Below are 13801 nucleotides of genomic sequence, written 5' to 3' on the forward strand. Positions count from 1 at the left end.
TCATATGCAAATATATATTATTTAAGGAATGCAAGAACAGGGAGTAATGGAATTAGTTCAATATTGCCACATGTGCAAAGCTTGTTTGCACACTGAACAAATCATTACACAGTACATTGAGGTAGTACAAGGTAAAATAATAACGGAATGCAGAATAAAGTAACAGCTATGGAGAAAGTTCAATGCAGGTAAACAATAAGGTGCAAGAACATAACAATGTAGATTGTAAGGTCAAGAGTTCATCTTATTGCACTAGGTATACATTCAATAGTCTTATAACCTCAGGTTAGAAGACTCTGGTAGTACGTGATTTCAGGCTTTTGTATCTTCTGCCTGATGGAAGAAGGGAGAAGAGAGAATGTGGGTGAGGTTTTTGATGATGCTGGCTGCTTTACTGTGGCAATGAGAAGCATTGACTAAAGTCCATGGAGGAGAGGCTGGTGCCCATGATGTCCTTGCATTTTCTTACATCCAAATGCAGAGCGGTTGCCATAACAAGCCATATACATCCAGATAAGATTGTTTCTATGCATCATCAATAAAAATTGCTCAGGGTTGACAGGGACATGCCACATTTCTTTAGCCTCCTGGCAATGCAGTGGTGTTGGTGAACTTTCTCGGCTGTGACATCTATGTGGTTGGACCAGGATTGGTGATGTTCGCTTCTTGAAACTTGAAGCTTTGAACCTCAGCAGTGATGGTGTAGAAGAGAACATGTGCACTGCATACAGGCAGTGGGCGTGTGGAGCTTTGAGTCTGCTCAGCCATTCTATACAATGGAGGTTGTTGTCTTGTACATTTCCCCATCTTGTCCTCTAGTCCTGTGATTAAGATGGCTCTCTAAGAGAATGTTGATATCAGCGTATATTATATATTGAGCCTTCGCACAGTTGTTTGTGGTAGAAAATTCCAACGATTCATAACTCTCTAAGGGGAAGCATTTCTTTCCATCTCAGCCCTTAAGACAACTAATAAAAGCTTTATCAAAAAAAACCCCACAGAAATGGAAGCAAATAATACAAAAGTAAGGATGCTATGTTAAATGCTTTGTAAATTGTTGATTTGGTTTTGACCTGTGATTTATGTTCAGATCTGAGCCTCAATCATAGAGAGGACATGAGAAATGCCAGGTTGGGCCTTTGAAATATGTGGGGATAATAAGATCATATGGCATTTTTCACAATAGCACAAATAAAATTAAGTGGAGATTTAATATTGAAACTTTATGAAGGGTTACAATCATGTAGAAAAGGAAAAAAGTATTTCTACAGAATCAGAATCAGCTTTATTATCACTAGCATGTATCGTGAAATTTGTGAACTTAAGAAGCAATTCAATGCAATAGAAAATATAGAAGAAAATAATAATACATAATAAATTAATAAGTAAATCAGTGCACAGTATATGTATATTGAATAGATTAAAATTGTGTAATAAAACAAATAATTGTGTACTAAAAAAGTAGGTGGTGTTCACGGGTTCAATGTCCACTTAGGATGGCAGAGGGGAAGGAGTTGTTCCTGAATCGCTGATTGTGTGCCTTCAGGCTTCTGTACCTCATACTTGATGGTAACAGTGAGAAAAGGGCATGCTGTGGGTGCTGGAGGTCTTTAATAATGGATGCTACCTTTCTGAGACACCACTCCTTGAAGATGTCCTGGGTACTTTATAGGCTAGTACCCAAGATGGAGTCAAATAAATTTACAACCCTTTGCAGCTTCTTTTGGCCCTGTGCAGTAGCACCCCCCCCCCCCCCCGGCATATCAGACAGTAATGCAGCTTGTCAGAATGCTCTCCATGGTACAGCTATAGAAGTTTTTGAATGTATTTGTTCATATACCAAATCTCTTCAAACTCCTAATGAAGTATTTTGTGTTTTAAGTAATAGGAGAATGAACTATGAACTAGAGGAAGGTGAAAGTTTCTTGGTAAAGAATATTGATCTGGAATGTACTGCTTGAAAAGTGTGTTGGTGGTGGTTGGGATGGGGCTGCAATGTAAAAGCAGATATATAAGTACCATTTAAGTGAGAATAGGATATAAATGCAATTTCAAGTTATCAGGATGTTAATATTCACGAGTATCTATTTTGAAACAATGCATGATTGTGCATATCATGTTACATGTGATTATTTTTAAAGGTCATAGGTAATCTATTTTGTATGCACATATATTCTGTTGGGGTTATTAAAATGCACAATTGTAATTATTTAATTGACTTATGTTTGTCAATGACTTCTAGTCTGCAAGTCCAGGATCTCTTGACTTTCAAACAGTTTCATCTATCTTCCTAACCATTGCTCCTCTTTTGCGTGATTGTGTTTAGGCGATCACTACCATGGGTTTCAAGCAGCCAACTCCCATTCAGAAAGCGTGTATCCCTTTGGGTTTGTTGGGCAGAGACCTCTGTGCCTGTGCTGCCACTGGAACTGGTAGGTGTTGCTTAAATACCTAGCCTGCCAGTCTATAATATTAGTTATACTTTAATGTTTTACAGTGTGTACACATAGAAATCGTACTGTAATGTCAGGCCTTGATCTACTTTCCACACAATAGTTATCTGCTTTTAGTATTCTATTATTTTATTGAAACTGGGTGCTGGTCAGAGCTATGAAGTTTACAGTAAGGGGCAGCATATCTGACCTTCAAACATAGCTCTTTACCTGAGATTACCTGATGCTCAGCCGATCCTTACCTCCTAAGGACCACACCTTTTCAGATTGCAGCCTTTTTGTTTGGACCCGGATTTGTAGCCACTGCCAACTTAATGAAAATAAATATTCTTCAGGGTAGTAAGTACAGATTTACTGAGGTGACGATGTATGTAGATCTGTTGTGGGGAAATTCTGTTTTATGCATACAATAAAACAAAATACAAATCAACTTGTAGTGGAAGACAGCAAGTAACTCTGCCAACCAGCTTTCATGTGGACAGCATTCATGAGAATTACCCCAAAAGGACATGATTGTACATTGCACACCTGTATTTTGTGCTTAAAACTGTAAATAACTTGCCGATGTTTCATCTCCTTAACCTTTTAAGTAATAATGTTTTACTCTGTGATTTTGTGCTGTAAGGATAAACAGTATTTGTTTAAAATACAGCAAAGATAAATCAGATGATTAACTGTACTCACCATCACATGAGCTACCAAAACTTCAGAGGATGTTGCTCCTAATCAGCCAATAACTGCACTGCCCTGAAAAATAAATGTAAATAGACTAAAAATATCTTATCACACCATTATTGTGCACTTGAAATAAAATTCACTTCCTATAAAAACAATTTTTGTCAGTTGCTTAAATATTTTGGGTGCAAGAACACTGATAAACACAAGTTTGAAGTTTATGGTTTTATGAATTAAAAGTTACTTTGCTGATGATGGTACAGAGCAGGAGGAGGTAAATAACTATAGCTGAATGATATAACTACAAATAAAATCAGGTTTCTGTTTCTCATGATGCTGTAATCCATATTTGAGGGGGTTATAAGCCTGATACACTCATGAGATTGCGTGTCCTGTTGTTAGCTTTTATCTAAAACATAACTGTCACGTTTAGATCCACTCACGTTTGGATCTAGACATATTTTAATCAAGAGAACCTTACTTGGCTAACAACGGATGGTGCAATCTGGAGTATATTACGTTCGAGGGATGTGTTTGCAGTCTGGATATTGAACTTTTTTACTGTTGGACTTCGGCCACATTCCACCGTGATACAACACTTGGCGGCATGGGAGGTCGTTCCTGCCTGTGGCCATTGAACGTGCAGCTCCTCCCGCGGAGGGTCAGACACTCTGAGCCAATAGACTGGTCCTGGACTAATTTTCCATCTGGCATGGTTTGCATTTTGGTGTTTGATTGCTGGGGTTTTTTGTATTGCTATATTTACGCTCTATTCTTGGTTGGTGTGGCTGTAATGAAACCAAATTTCCCTTGGGATTAATAAAGTATATCTATCTATCTATCTTGACAACAAGGAAAAAGAAGTCCCGCATGTCACTGAACATCTCTTGTGTAAAACAGATTCTAAACTTAGCATGTCTATTAATTTTGTTTTCTCTTTGCATTCCTGTGCTCTTTAGGTAAAACCGCTGCCTTCATGCTGCCTGTGTTGGAACGTTTGATCTATAAACCGCGGCAGGCTCCTATTACTAGGGTGTTGGTTCTAGTTCCAACTCGTGAACTGGGCATCCAGGTGCATTCTGTCGCCAGAAATTTGGCACAGTTCACATCAACCACCATCTGTCTTGCTGTAGGTAAGTTTGAACTATGTTTACAACTCTTGAATGAAAATAATGACCATGAATGTCAGAGTTGGCCAGAACTCAGCTTCATGAAAATCAAAAAAAGGTGCAAATGCTTGGCATCTGAAATAAATCCAGAAAATACTGAAACTCGTAACTTATGAGGCAGCATCTCTGCAACAAGAAACATAGTTAATATTCAGACTAGGATAATTACAACCTGAAAGAATAAACTTGAACTCTTCAAGAAAAATTAAGTGTCTAGTTAATAATAGTTTAAATTTCAAGAATTTAAGCCTATCTTGAAGATTTAAAATGTATTCCTAGATAACCCAATTGAAAAATGTTATATTACTGAAGTCTTTTTAGAACTGCGCTCAGCTTACCCCGCCATTCAGATTTGGAAGAGAATACCCTTTGCATCTCCTGGGCTAAAGAGAAATTTTAAAGTGAGCGTGAAATACAAGTTTTGAACTTCCACATCTTATCCAATTTCCTTCATCTTTGTTGCAACTTAACATTGGATCCCAGTAACAAATTAATTGCATTTTTGAGACATCGATCTTCCTGCATACTTCAGTAGAAATCCCTCAAATTACTGTCAGTTATACAGGTCATAACATCAAATCCAGTATGTTGCTGTTGTTACTCCTCAAAATCTAGATTAATATAGCAGAGAATTTTGTAAAAAAGAAAACCTACTCTAATAAAATGCCCTTTAAGTGTAAGATTCTTAGGGTTTAAAAATTGTCAGAATCTGCATATTGGATTAGTTCTGTTTAGCAGGATAGCATGTTTTCACAAAGGAGCATAGCCAGTAGAGAATCAAGCTTTATTTAATTACCTTCTAGGAATAAAAAATAAATAAGCCTCAGGATAGTGAGTAGGATGGTGTTTCAGTACTGCACTTTTAAAATGTTGAAACTTTAGATAACTATACAGATACCCTGTTTACATTCAGGTGGATTGGACGTAAAAACCCAAGAAGCATCCCTGAGAGCAGGACCTGATGTTCTCATTGCCACCCCGGGCCGACTGATCGATCACCTTCATAATTGTCCATCATTTGACCTCAGTAGCATTGAGGTCCTGATCCTGGATGAGGCTGACAGGTAAGAAGGTGCAGCGAAAACCTGTTCATGGGTGGAAAACTGAAAAGGGAATTGTCCCCTATAATATGTAAATCTCTGATCCGATTTCCTCTGGTGTGTCAGTGCGTGGTAGGATCGGGGTAGTTGATGGGAATATGTGGAGAATAACATGGGATTAGTACAGATCCATGGTAAGTCAGCATGGACACAGTGGGCTGAAGGTTCTGTTTCACAGTTGTGTGATTCAAAGTGCACTAAGCAAATCTTAATATGTTGGGTATATAGAACCCACCTATGTTGATCCACACTAATTTCTATTTAACCATCACTTTCACAGTCACCCGATGTTTTAAATTAATTCTTTGCCTGTGAGTTTGTCCTTTTCAAGTTGTTACAGCTACAGTGTATTATACAAAAGAAGTTCGTGTATGACAGGGTTACTGATCGATGTTGTTTCCGTTTCTTCCTTTTCACATTTGCAGGATGCTCGACGAATACTTTGAGGAACAGATGAAGGAGATAATTCGTCTCTGCTCCCACCAACGGCAGACGATGCTGTTTTCTGCTACCATGACTGATGAGGTATGGGGGAGTTGCTACCATGTGGCAAGTCAAAGGATTTCCACTGTATTGTAGGATCTGACTGACTTGCTGAACACCAAGTTGTATCTGCAAGTGGTTGACGCCAACAATAGGCTCCGGTGATAGACATAAGGAGTTTTGCATTGGCTAAATCTTTTGACATTCTTGCTGAGTTGACTTTCAAAATGGATTAATCATGGGATGATATTTGTGCCAAAAGAGCCTTAACTTTTTTTTGGCATGTACGTTCACCAAATTTGCTAATGATAGGAACATAAGCGAGAAAGCATGTTGTGGTAGGGACAGAAATTGTGTGCTGCAAAGGCATGCAGGTAGATTAATTACATAGTTAAAATTTAGTAGATGAATATAAATAGGGAAAATAATGGTTATCCATTTTTTAGGAAGATCAGAAGAGCAGAATATTGTTTAAATGGAGAGATTACTGAATGTTACTGCATATGCTCATACATGGAACACGGAAAGCATGCAGCTTCAGGATTTAATTAGGAAAGCAACAGGAATGTTGCCTTTATTTATCAAGGAAAGGATTATAAAATTTTATATCTTGGTACAGTCGGTGAGGCTAACACCTGGCATACCACCTACAGCTTGTATAAGGAGAGGTATACATGCATTGGAGGTAGTTCAATGAAAGGTCATTACATGGATTCCTGGAAAGGACATCGTCTAATGAAGAATCATTGAGCAAGTTGGCTCATACTCATGAAATTTCAAAAGAAAAAGAGAGGCAATTTGATTGAAATATATTGAATTCTGAGAGGGTTTGACAACTAGATGCTGGGAGGATGTTTTCTCTCAAGAGGAATCTGGAACTGGGGACGCATTTTCAGAATTGTCATTTAAAGCAGGTGATTAGGGCTTTGTTCTCTCCAGAGTCTGGAATCCTTGCTATTCTGTACCCAGATTCCTGATGAAAAGTCATTGAACACAGGAAAGGTAGAGAAAGGCAGTTCTGGGATCATAGGGGAGTCAGATGTTGTAAGGAGTAGCAGGAAAGTAGAGATACGAGCAGGAAAGGATAGACCAGGATCTTATTGAATGGCAGAGTAGCTGAGCAGCCGAATAGCATACTGCTGTTCCTTTTTCTGAAGTTTATAACAGGGGCATGCTAAAGGAAGCTTAACAATACTTTGCTTTTGTATTCTGTTCCCCAACATAAGAATTATTTTGATCTTGTGTACTTCAACTCGTATGCCTTTTGAAAGCTTCATTAGCCCTCTCGTTGCTTTCTGTCTTAATTCATATTTAACCATTTTATTTGGCTTCTTTGTGTTCAAAATGCCAGTATTTTTGTACCTGAAGTTAATTCGTGATGTCTTCCCAAATTTGTATCATAGTAGCCCCATAAACAAGTGCCGATTCTTTTATAAACAATAATCCTGAGTTAGTTATTTAGCACATCACTACCTCTGCCATTTACTAAAATTGTGTGTAATCAGTTTGTAACCTCAGTGCTGTGTTCCAGACTAGCTGCAGTAATCTTTCCCTCCCTCTGCCCTAGAAATACCAAAGACACTACTTCCACTGTCGTTTAGGGAAGAGGGTTCCAACCTGATGTCTCTTTGCAAACAAAATATTTGCATCTTGTCGGTCTTACATGGATGACCTTTTATTTTTAAATGGTAACTTCCCACTCCTAGATATTCCCTTCAGGAAATATCTCCTCCTTACCGCCCTTTACGCCTTTGGCATGAAGGTCTTCCATCTCTGGCGGTGTTCAGGGCTTTCTTCATCATGTCAGTAGCTTCCTCTTGGTTTTCACTTTTGTCAGTCATGCAAGTTCTGGGTAGAGACTCAGGAATACTGCCACACTCAGATATAGAAGGGTTCTTCATTGCTGTTTCTGTAACAGTTTTGTTTGACCAGTCAAGGTTGTCAGCCCTGAGTTTCACCCCTGAACCTAGAGGATTGATGGACCACTCTTAGTCTGGCCTCTACCCTTTGACCTGTTTGCAATGGGTGACCCTAACAAGACCAGCATAGCTCTCCGGGTCATTGAGGTATGCAAGCCTCCAGACCACAATAGGTTGTGGTCTTCTTGGAGGAAATATCCCCACATCCTGTCAGGATGTCTCAGGATCACGTTTATTTCAGTCATGTCCCCTCTCACTCTTTTAAACGCCAGTGAATCCACGCTGAGCCTGTCCAATGGCATGTGGTCCAGGTATTAATCTAGTAATCTTTCTTTGATTTACTTCCCACTTAAACTTTCTTCCATAAATAAAACCAATTCTGTTTACAGTATTCCAGATAAAGTCTCACCAGTACCCTTTGTACGCAAATCACCTTTGTATTCAATTAATCTAACAATAAAAAAAATCTGCCGTTCTCCTAATTCCTTGCTGTATTTGCATTCTAGCCTTCTGCAAGTCATGCAGTAGGGTACCCAGACTTTTCTGTGTCATAGAGCTCTGCAATCTAAATAATTTCTTTGTCAAAATGGACAATTTCATATTTTCCCTACATTATCCTCCATTTGCTCTCTCAGAATTTACTTATATCCTCTATAGCCTCCCTTCATTATAGTTGCACTTGTGTCATCAGTATTATTGCTGTAGTCCCAATTGTAGCCTTTGGGAGGAGACAGCAGTCCACCACCCACTGCTTTCACTTTGTTTTCCAGCGTCTGGCCTCCACTAATGTTTCATGTTAATGCTATCAGCAAGTATCCCCTGCAGTACTTTGTAAAATGTCTTTTAAAAATCTGCCTGTAGTCTGTATTTTTCATTCCCTTCATTCATGCATGATTATTTCCTAAAAAATGTCTTTAATCATATTTGTTATGGCTGTCTTTAATCTGTCCATTTTCCCTAGAAAGTGACCTATTATCCCTGCTGGTATTCTGGGTTGAGTTGTCTGGTTTATCTATTTCTTTCCTTGTTTGCCGCTTCCAAGAACTGGTCATGGGATGTGATACAGTAATTTCAGTCTAGATTGTGATTGTGAGTACTTAGTCTGTGTTGCTTTCTCTGTCACTTCCTGCAGGTGAAAGATCTGGCGTCAGTGTCACTGAAAAACCCAGTCCGAATTTTTGTGAACAGTAACACAGATGTAGCTCCGTTCCTCCGTCAGGAATTCATCCGAATCCGTCCAAACCGAGAAGGAGACAGAGAGGCAATTGTTTCAGGTAGCTGAGAGGTGCATTTGAATTGAGATGGAAGCTGTGCCCAAACATAACTGGCACAACTAATGCAAATGCTTCACTTTGTTGTTTAACTGTTGCTGCAGTTATTTTTTTGGTTTAGATTCTGATTCTGTAGAATTAATTAACAAATGCAGCACTTAGGTTTTTAATCACCAGAAATATGCCACACTAAAGAGTTTTACACTTATACAGTGTGTTTCAAGCTCAGGGCATTCTACAGTGGTTCTGTGTATACATAGTGCAATCACAGCTGTAATTATTCATTACAGTGGGTGATGGGGTGGAGCTACGTCTCTACCAAAGGAAGTGTAAGGTGCTCATTCCTTCCACTAGACCTCAGGTGTAAGGTGTAGCACCTGCTTGGCCTCCCCCGATCAGGGCCACGTGAAGTCATGGGAGCAGGTAGTGGATGGTCTTGTGAGCAGCCGGTGCATATCGCAAGTCCTGGTTGTGCCACTCTAATGCCAGGCAGACATTTTCTGAAGAGTATTGATGATGGCCGGGGTCACCTGTCTTGTAAAGACGTTGCCCAGAAGAAGGCAATAGCAATCCACTTCTTTAAAAAAATTGCAAAGGCCAAGTGGTCATGGAAAGTAAAGTTTTTGTCTGATAAATTGAATGTACAGTCAACTGGAAGTGATGTATGTTCAATTAGATTTAAACTGAACCTTGGTGTCTACACTAAGTCATAAAGGGATTAGTTGTATACGGGGTATATAATACATGTATTCAATCTAAGATTAAGATGACCAGTGAGCTGATGGATAAAGGGTTTGACTTGCATTGAGTTCTGCGATTCATTTAGGGTGGAGATGCACAAAATGCTGATAGAACTCAGCAAGACTGCTGAAGGGTCTCAGCCTAAAACGTTAACTGTTCAGTTCCCTCCGTAGATGCTGCCAAACTTGCTGAGTTCCCCTAGTATGTTCTGTGTGTTGCTCAAGATTTCCAGGATCTACAGAATCTTTTGTGTCTTCATTTGGGATGGAGTTATGTTCACTTTATAGGGTTCTCTTACTGAATTATTATTTGGGGATTTAAAAAAATCTTCATAGAGGAAGAACTTACAGGTGCTTGAAATCTGAAATGGGAGAAAATGAGAGAAACAGGTTTACCATGTCAAGTTAATGAGAACAGAAAATGCTGGAAATACGCAGTAGGTCGTGGAGGGGCATGAAGATCCCAGTATGGTACATTAACTGTTTCTCTTTCCACAGGTGCTGTTGACCTATTGCGTTTTTCCAGCATTTTCTATTTTATTCCAGATTTTCAATGTCATCAGTTTTTGTTTTCATCGGCATGTCAAGTTGATGACATTACATCAAGTATAGGAGTAGATTCATAATTCAGTGGTCTATTTTGTTTTTTTTAAGATCCATCCACCCTATTCAGAAAAGAACAGGGTACTTTCTGGTGCCGTGTGCAATATTTATTGCTCAGTCTGCAGCACAAATCAAGCATCCTGCTCATGATCAAGCTTGCCAAGTTTGCTATGTGCAGATTGGTTGCAAAATGTATTTGGGTATTCTGGAGTCTTATCCAGTTAACTTATCGTCCATGTTTAGTGACTTGTTTATTACTGCTCTCGACATGTATTTTCACGTTTTCCCTCAATAAGAGCTAGTAGTTAATATGAAGAAAGAGTACTTGGACACTGTTTTTGATGTGGAGGGAGTGGAAACACAAACATGTGCATGGGTGTTGTTTCATTTGATTTTGTTTTCTTTTTCCTTCTTCCTCTAGCTCTTCTCACTCGCACATTTCAGGACCATGTTATGCTGTTTACACAGACAAAAAAGCAAGCTCATAGGATGCACATTCTGCTGGGACTGATGGGGCTAAAGGTTGGTGAGCTCCATGGTGATCTTTCTCAAACCCAGAGGTTGGAGGCTCTCAGGTAAGCAGATGACGTAGTTGGTGTAAGAATCCTGAATCATTTTATTTTGGGCCCTCCATTAGTCGGGATCAACCACTGGTATTGCGCCCATGTAGCAGGCTCCCCCTCTCCATGCAGCTGATGAATCCAAAGGAATGCAGAGACCGATACAGTTGGGCATCAATGGCATTGCAGGAGTTGCCAGTCGGTGTTGAACTCAGTGTAGGACTGCTTTAGGATCTCTAGCTCCGGATTTTTTCATTGGGGTTTACTCCTGAAGTCCTCCCCATGAGTGGTTATAGCCGCAACTTACCGGAGGTTTGAGATCAGAATTTTCCTTCTAGGAGAGCTGCCAGCTACGGTTGTTGAGCCCCATCTGCCTGAAGTGACTGGTTTTAAAATGTCAATAACCCACCAGGCTTAGTAGCTAAGCCACACGTGAAGGACAGGAGCTGGACTTGGTTGTCAGAGGCTATTTGAAACGCACACCATTGGCTATGACAACCTTAAGGAACTGAATCATTTTATACCTTATAGATAAAACTAAATGTAATGGTAAGCCATGCAGTGTCAAAGCAATTCCCAGTTTCTGCTGAGTGAGCACCTTTTGGTTGTAAATCATTTCAGCGTTCCTTCCATTCTCACGCTGACCTGGGTTTGGCTCAGTGCTAATTTGTATTCCATCAGGATAGTCTGCAACGGAATGTGATGAGCATTAAATTTTCCAATTTCAGGCAACCCTGATCACCTGTGATTCACTCCCACCCCTGCCATTACTTCAGATCCAACCTCCAGTCTTCCTTTTTCTGTTCCCTTTCCCCTCCTGGATCCATTCAGCCACCACACACACAATTTGCCCATGGAATCCCTTCCCTCATCTGGTTTCATCTGCCCTCCATCTCTCCCCTAATTAACGCCTTCTTTACTTATTGATTCTGTCCCCGCTTATCTCTCTCCAATCTCCACCCTCCCGCCAGCTGTTTCTATTGCATTTTTTTATCCTTTGTTTGCTTCCATCTGTTGTCTGCTTCCCTCTTTTCCTAACTCTGCATTTTTCCCACTCCCTGAGTTGGATTTATCTGCCTGTCACCCTTCACTCTTTCTTGACCCATCTGTCTCCTTTCCTGCCTTCTCTTTATACTGATATATCTTCGCTCTCAATTCTGCTGCAAGGTCTTGACCTGAAACATCAAAAATTCTTTTTCCCCCACAGATGCTGCTCAACCTACTGAGTTCCTCCAGTAGTCTATATTTATATTTTTGCATGTTTGTTGTGCCCATTGCTTACAGTTCCTGCTTTTAAATACTATCTATTCTTCCTGAAGAAAACTTTGTGGGTGTTAGGTAGAGGTGTGATCTAGTTTACCTCAGGTTTGTCTGTACAGAAGTAGCTTTGTGATTTGCATTGTCGAAGTTTGCATTTTAAACCTGAGCTTCATTTGAAGTTTAAGATCTTTCCAATATTTTCCAAGACTCGGGCATGTCCAAAACATATGAATGAGTGAAGCTTCTCCGTTATTACATTTATCACAATACGGAGATATATCCAAGTAAAAATGAGACAACTTATCCTTAGTCATATGGGCCCTATGGAGCACTTTAAATTGAAGGAGAGAGTGACGGGTACATAACGATGAAGTGTTGACCAATTAAAAAATTTGATTCCAAGTTTCCTCAGAAATTGAAGTCTGTAAATCTTGTTCCCAAAGATTTTTAATTTTATCTAAAGGAAAACTTCTCATTCCCAACAGCATATTATAAATATTAGATATAGATCCATTATAAAAAGTATTTCAAACTTTTTTGATACTTTTTAAAATAAACTTCAAGCTTAATACTTTGACTGCTTTATTTGGTATTGTTGAAGGAAAGCATATTATTTTGGAGCCATCTGACTTTCACATTTTGGCTTTTATGTCTCTTATGGCAGAAGGTTGCTTTTGCTTAAATGGAAAGATGCGGCCCCTCCTATTCACGCCTAGTGGTTACGTGATGTGATGTCATGTTTAAATTTTGAGAGGATTCGATGGTCAATCTTTGAATCTAACCAAGACTTTCAAACATTGTGGGGACCTTTTCTGAATTATTTTCAAAACCTTTGATTTGCTGTTAAAGCACAGAAGATGACTAACAATCTTTTTTCTTTATTTTCTGCTAATCAGTTTCAGTCTTGGTAGTGGGTTAGATTTTTTTATATAATAAAATTATTATTTTTCAATGTTAGAAACTAATTGACTTATACGAATATAGGGTAATATGCAATTTAATGTATTGACATTTTTTTTCCTGTACTCTGTATTCTTATATAAATGAATAAAAATATTGGAAAGGAAAGAAGTTTAAGATCTTTTTGAAGAACTGCCAGGATCCATTACATTTACTTTACCAAGCAACAATATAATTTCAGATCTAGTATTATCTGTAAAATGCTTTTGCTTGATTCTTGTGGAATCAAGTATTTTAAAATGAATTGGTAGTTGGTGTGGTTACAAGACCAGCATTCCAGGATGAGTCCTTAATCTATGATGGCACTGTCGTATCTCAGCCAGATTAACATTTGGTTTAAATCAATTAACCTCCAGAACCTGGAGCAGGGTAAAGAACTTTTCCAGTTTCCCACTCCCAGAAAATGCTCCTTTTTGGGTGTGTTGTCAAGGCCTCATTCTCACATACAGTGTGTACTGATCAATGACTACTTCTTCAAGTAAGATAAAGAAGGAAAAATTTAGGTGTAGTTTCCTCTGGTCAAAGTTTATTTTTAAACTTGAGCTGTAAATTTAAACCACCGATAATATAATTGTGCTTCCTGGAGAGTATTCTGCTGCAGAATATCA

General features: G+C 39.0%; 1 protein-coding gene across 1 annotated transcript in view; it reads left to right on the top strand.

Moving 5' to 3' along the window:
* Window positions 1-13801, top strand: part of ddx27 (DEAD (Asp-Glu-Ala-Asp) box polypeptide 27) — a 43562-nt gene that overhangs the window by 11107 nt on the left and 18654 nt on the right. Inside the window, exons 7-12 of the mRNA XM_072238648.1 lie at window positions 2327-2432; window positions 4088-4261; window positions 5211-5361; window positions 5823-5922; window positions 8932-9073; window positions 10835-10988. Of these exons, the coding sequence (XP_072094749.1) occupies window positions 2327-2432; window positions 4088-4261; window positions 5211-5361; window positions 5823-5922; window positions 8932-9073; window positions 10835-10988 (827 nt within the window). The remainder of the gene's footprint in view (window positions 1-2326; window positions 2433-4087; window positions 4262-5210; window positions 5362-5822; window positions 5923-8931; window positions 9074-10834; window positions 10989-13801) is intronic.

The sequence above is a fragment of the Mobula birostris genome, chromosome 2 (assembly GCF_030028105.1).
Source record: "Mobula birostris isolate sMobBir1 chromosome 2, sMobBir1.hap1, whole genome shotgun sequence".
Lineage (NCBI taxonomy): Eukaryota > Metazoa > Chordata > Chondrichthyes > Myliobatiformes > Myliobatidae > Mobula > Mobula birostris.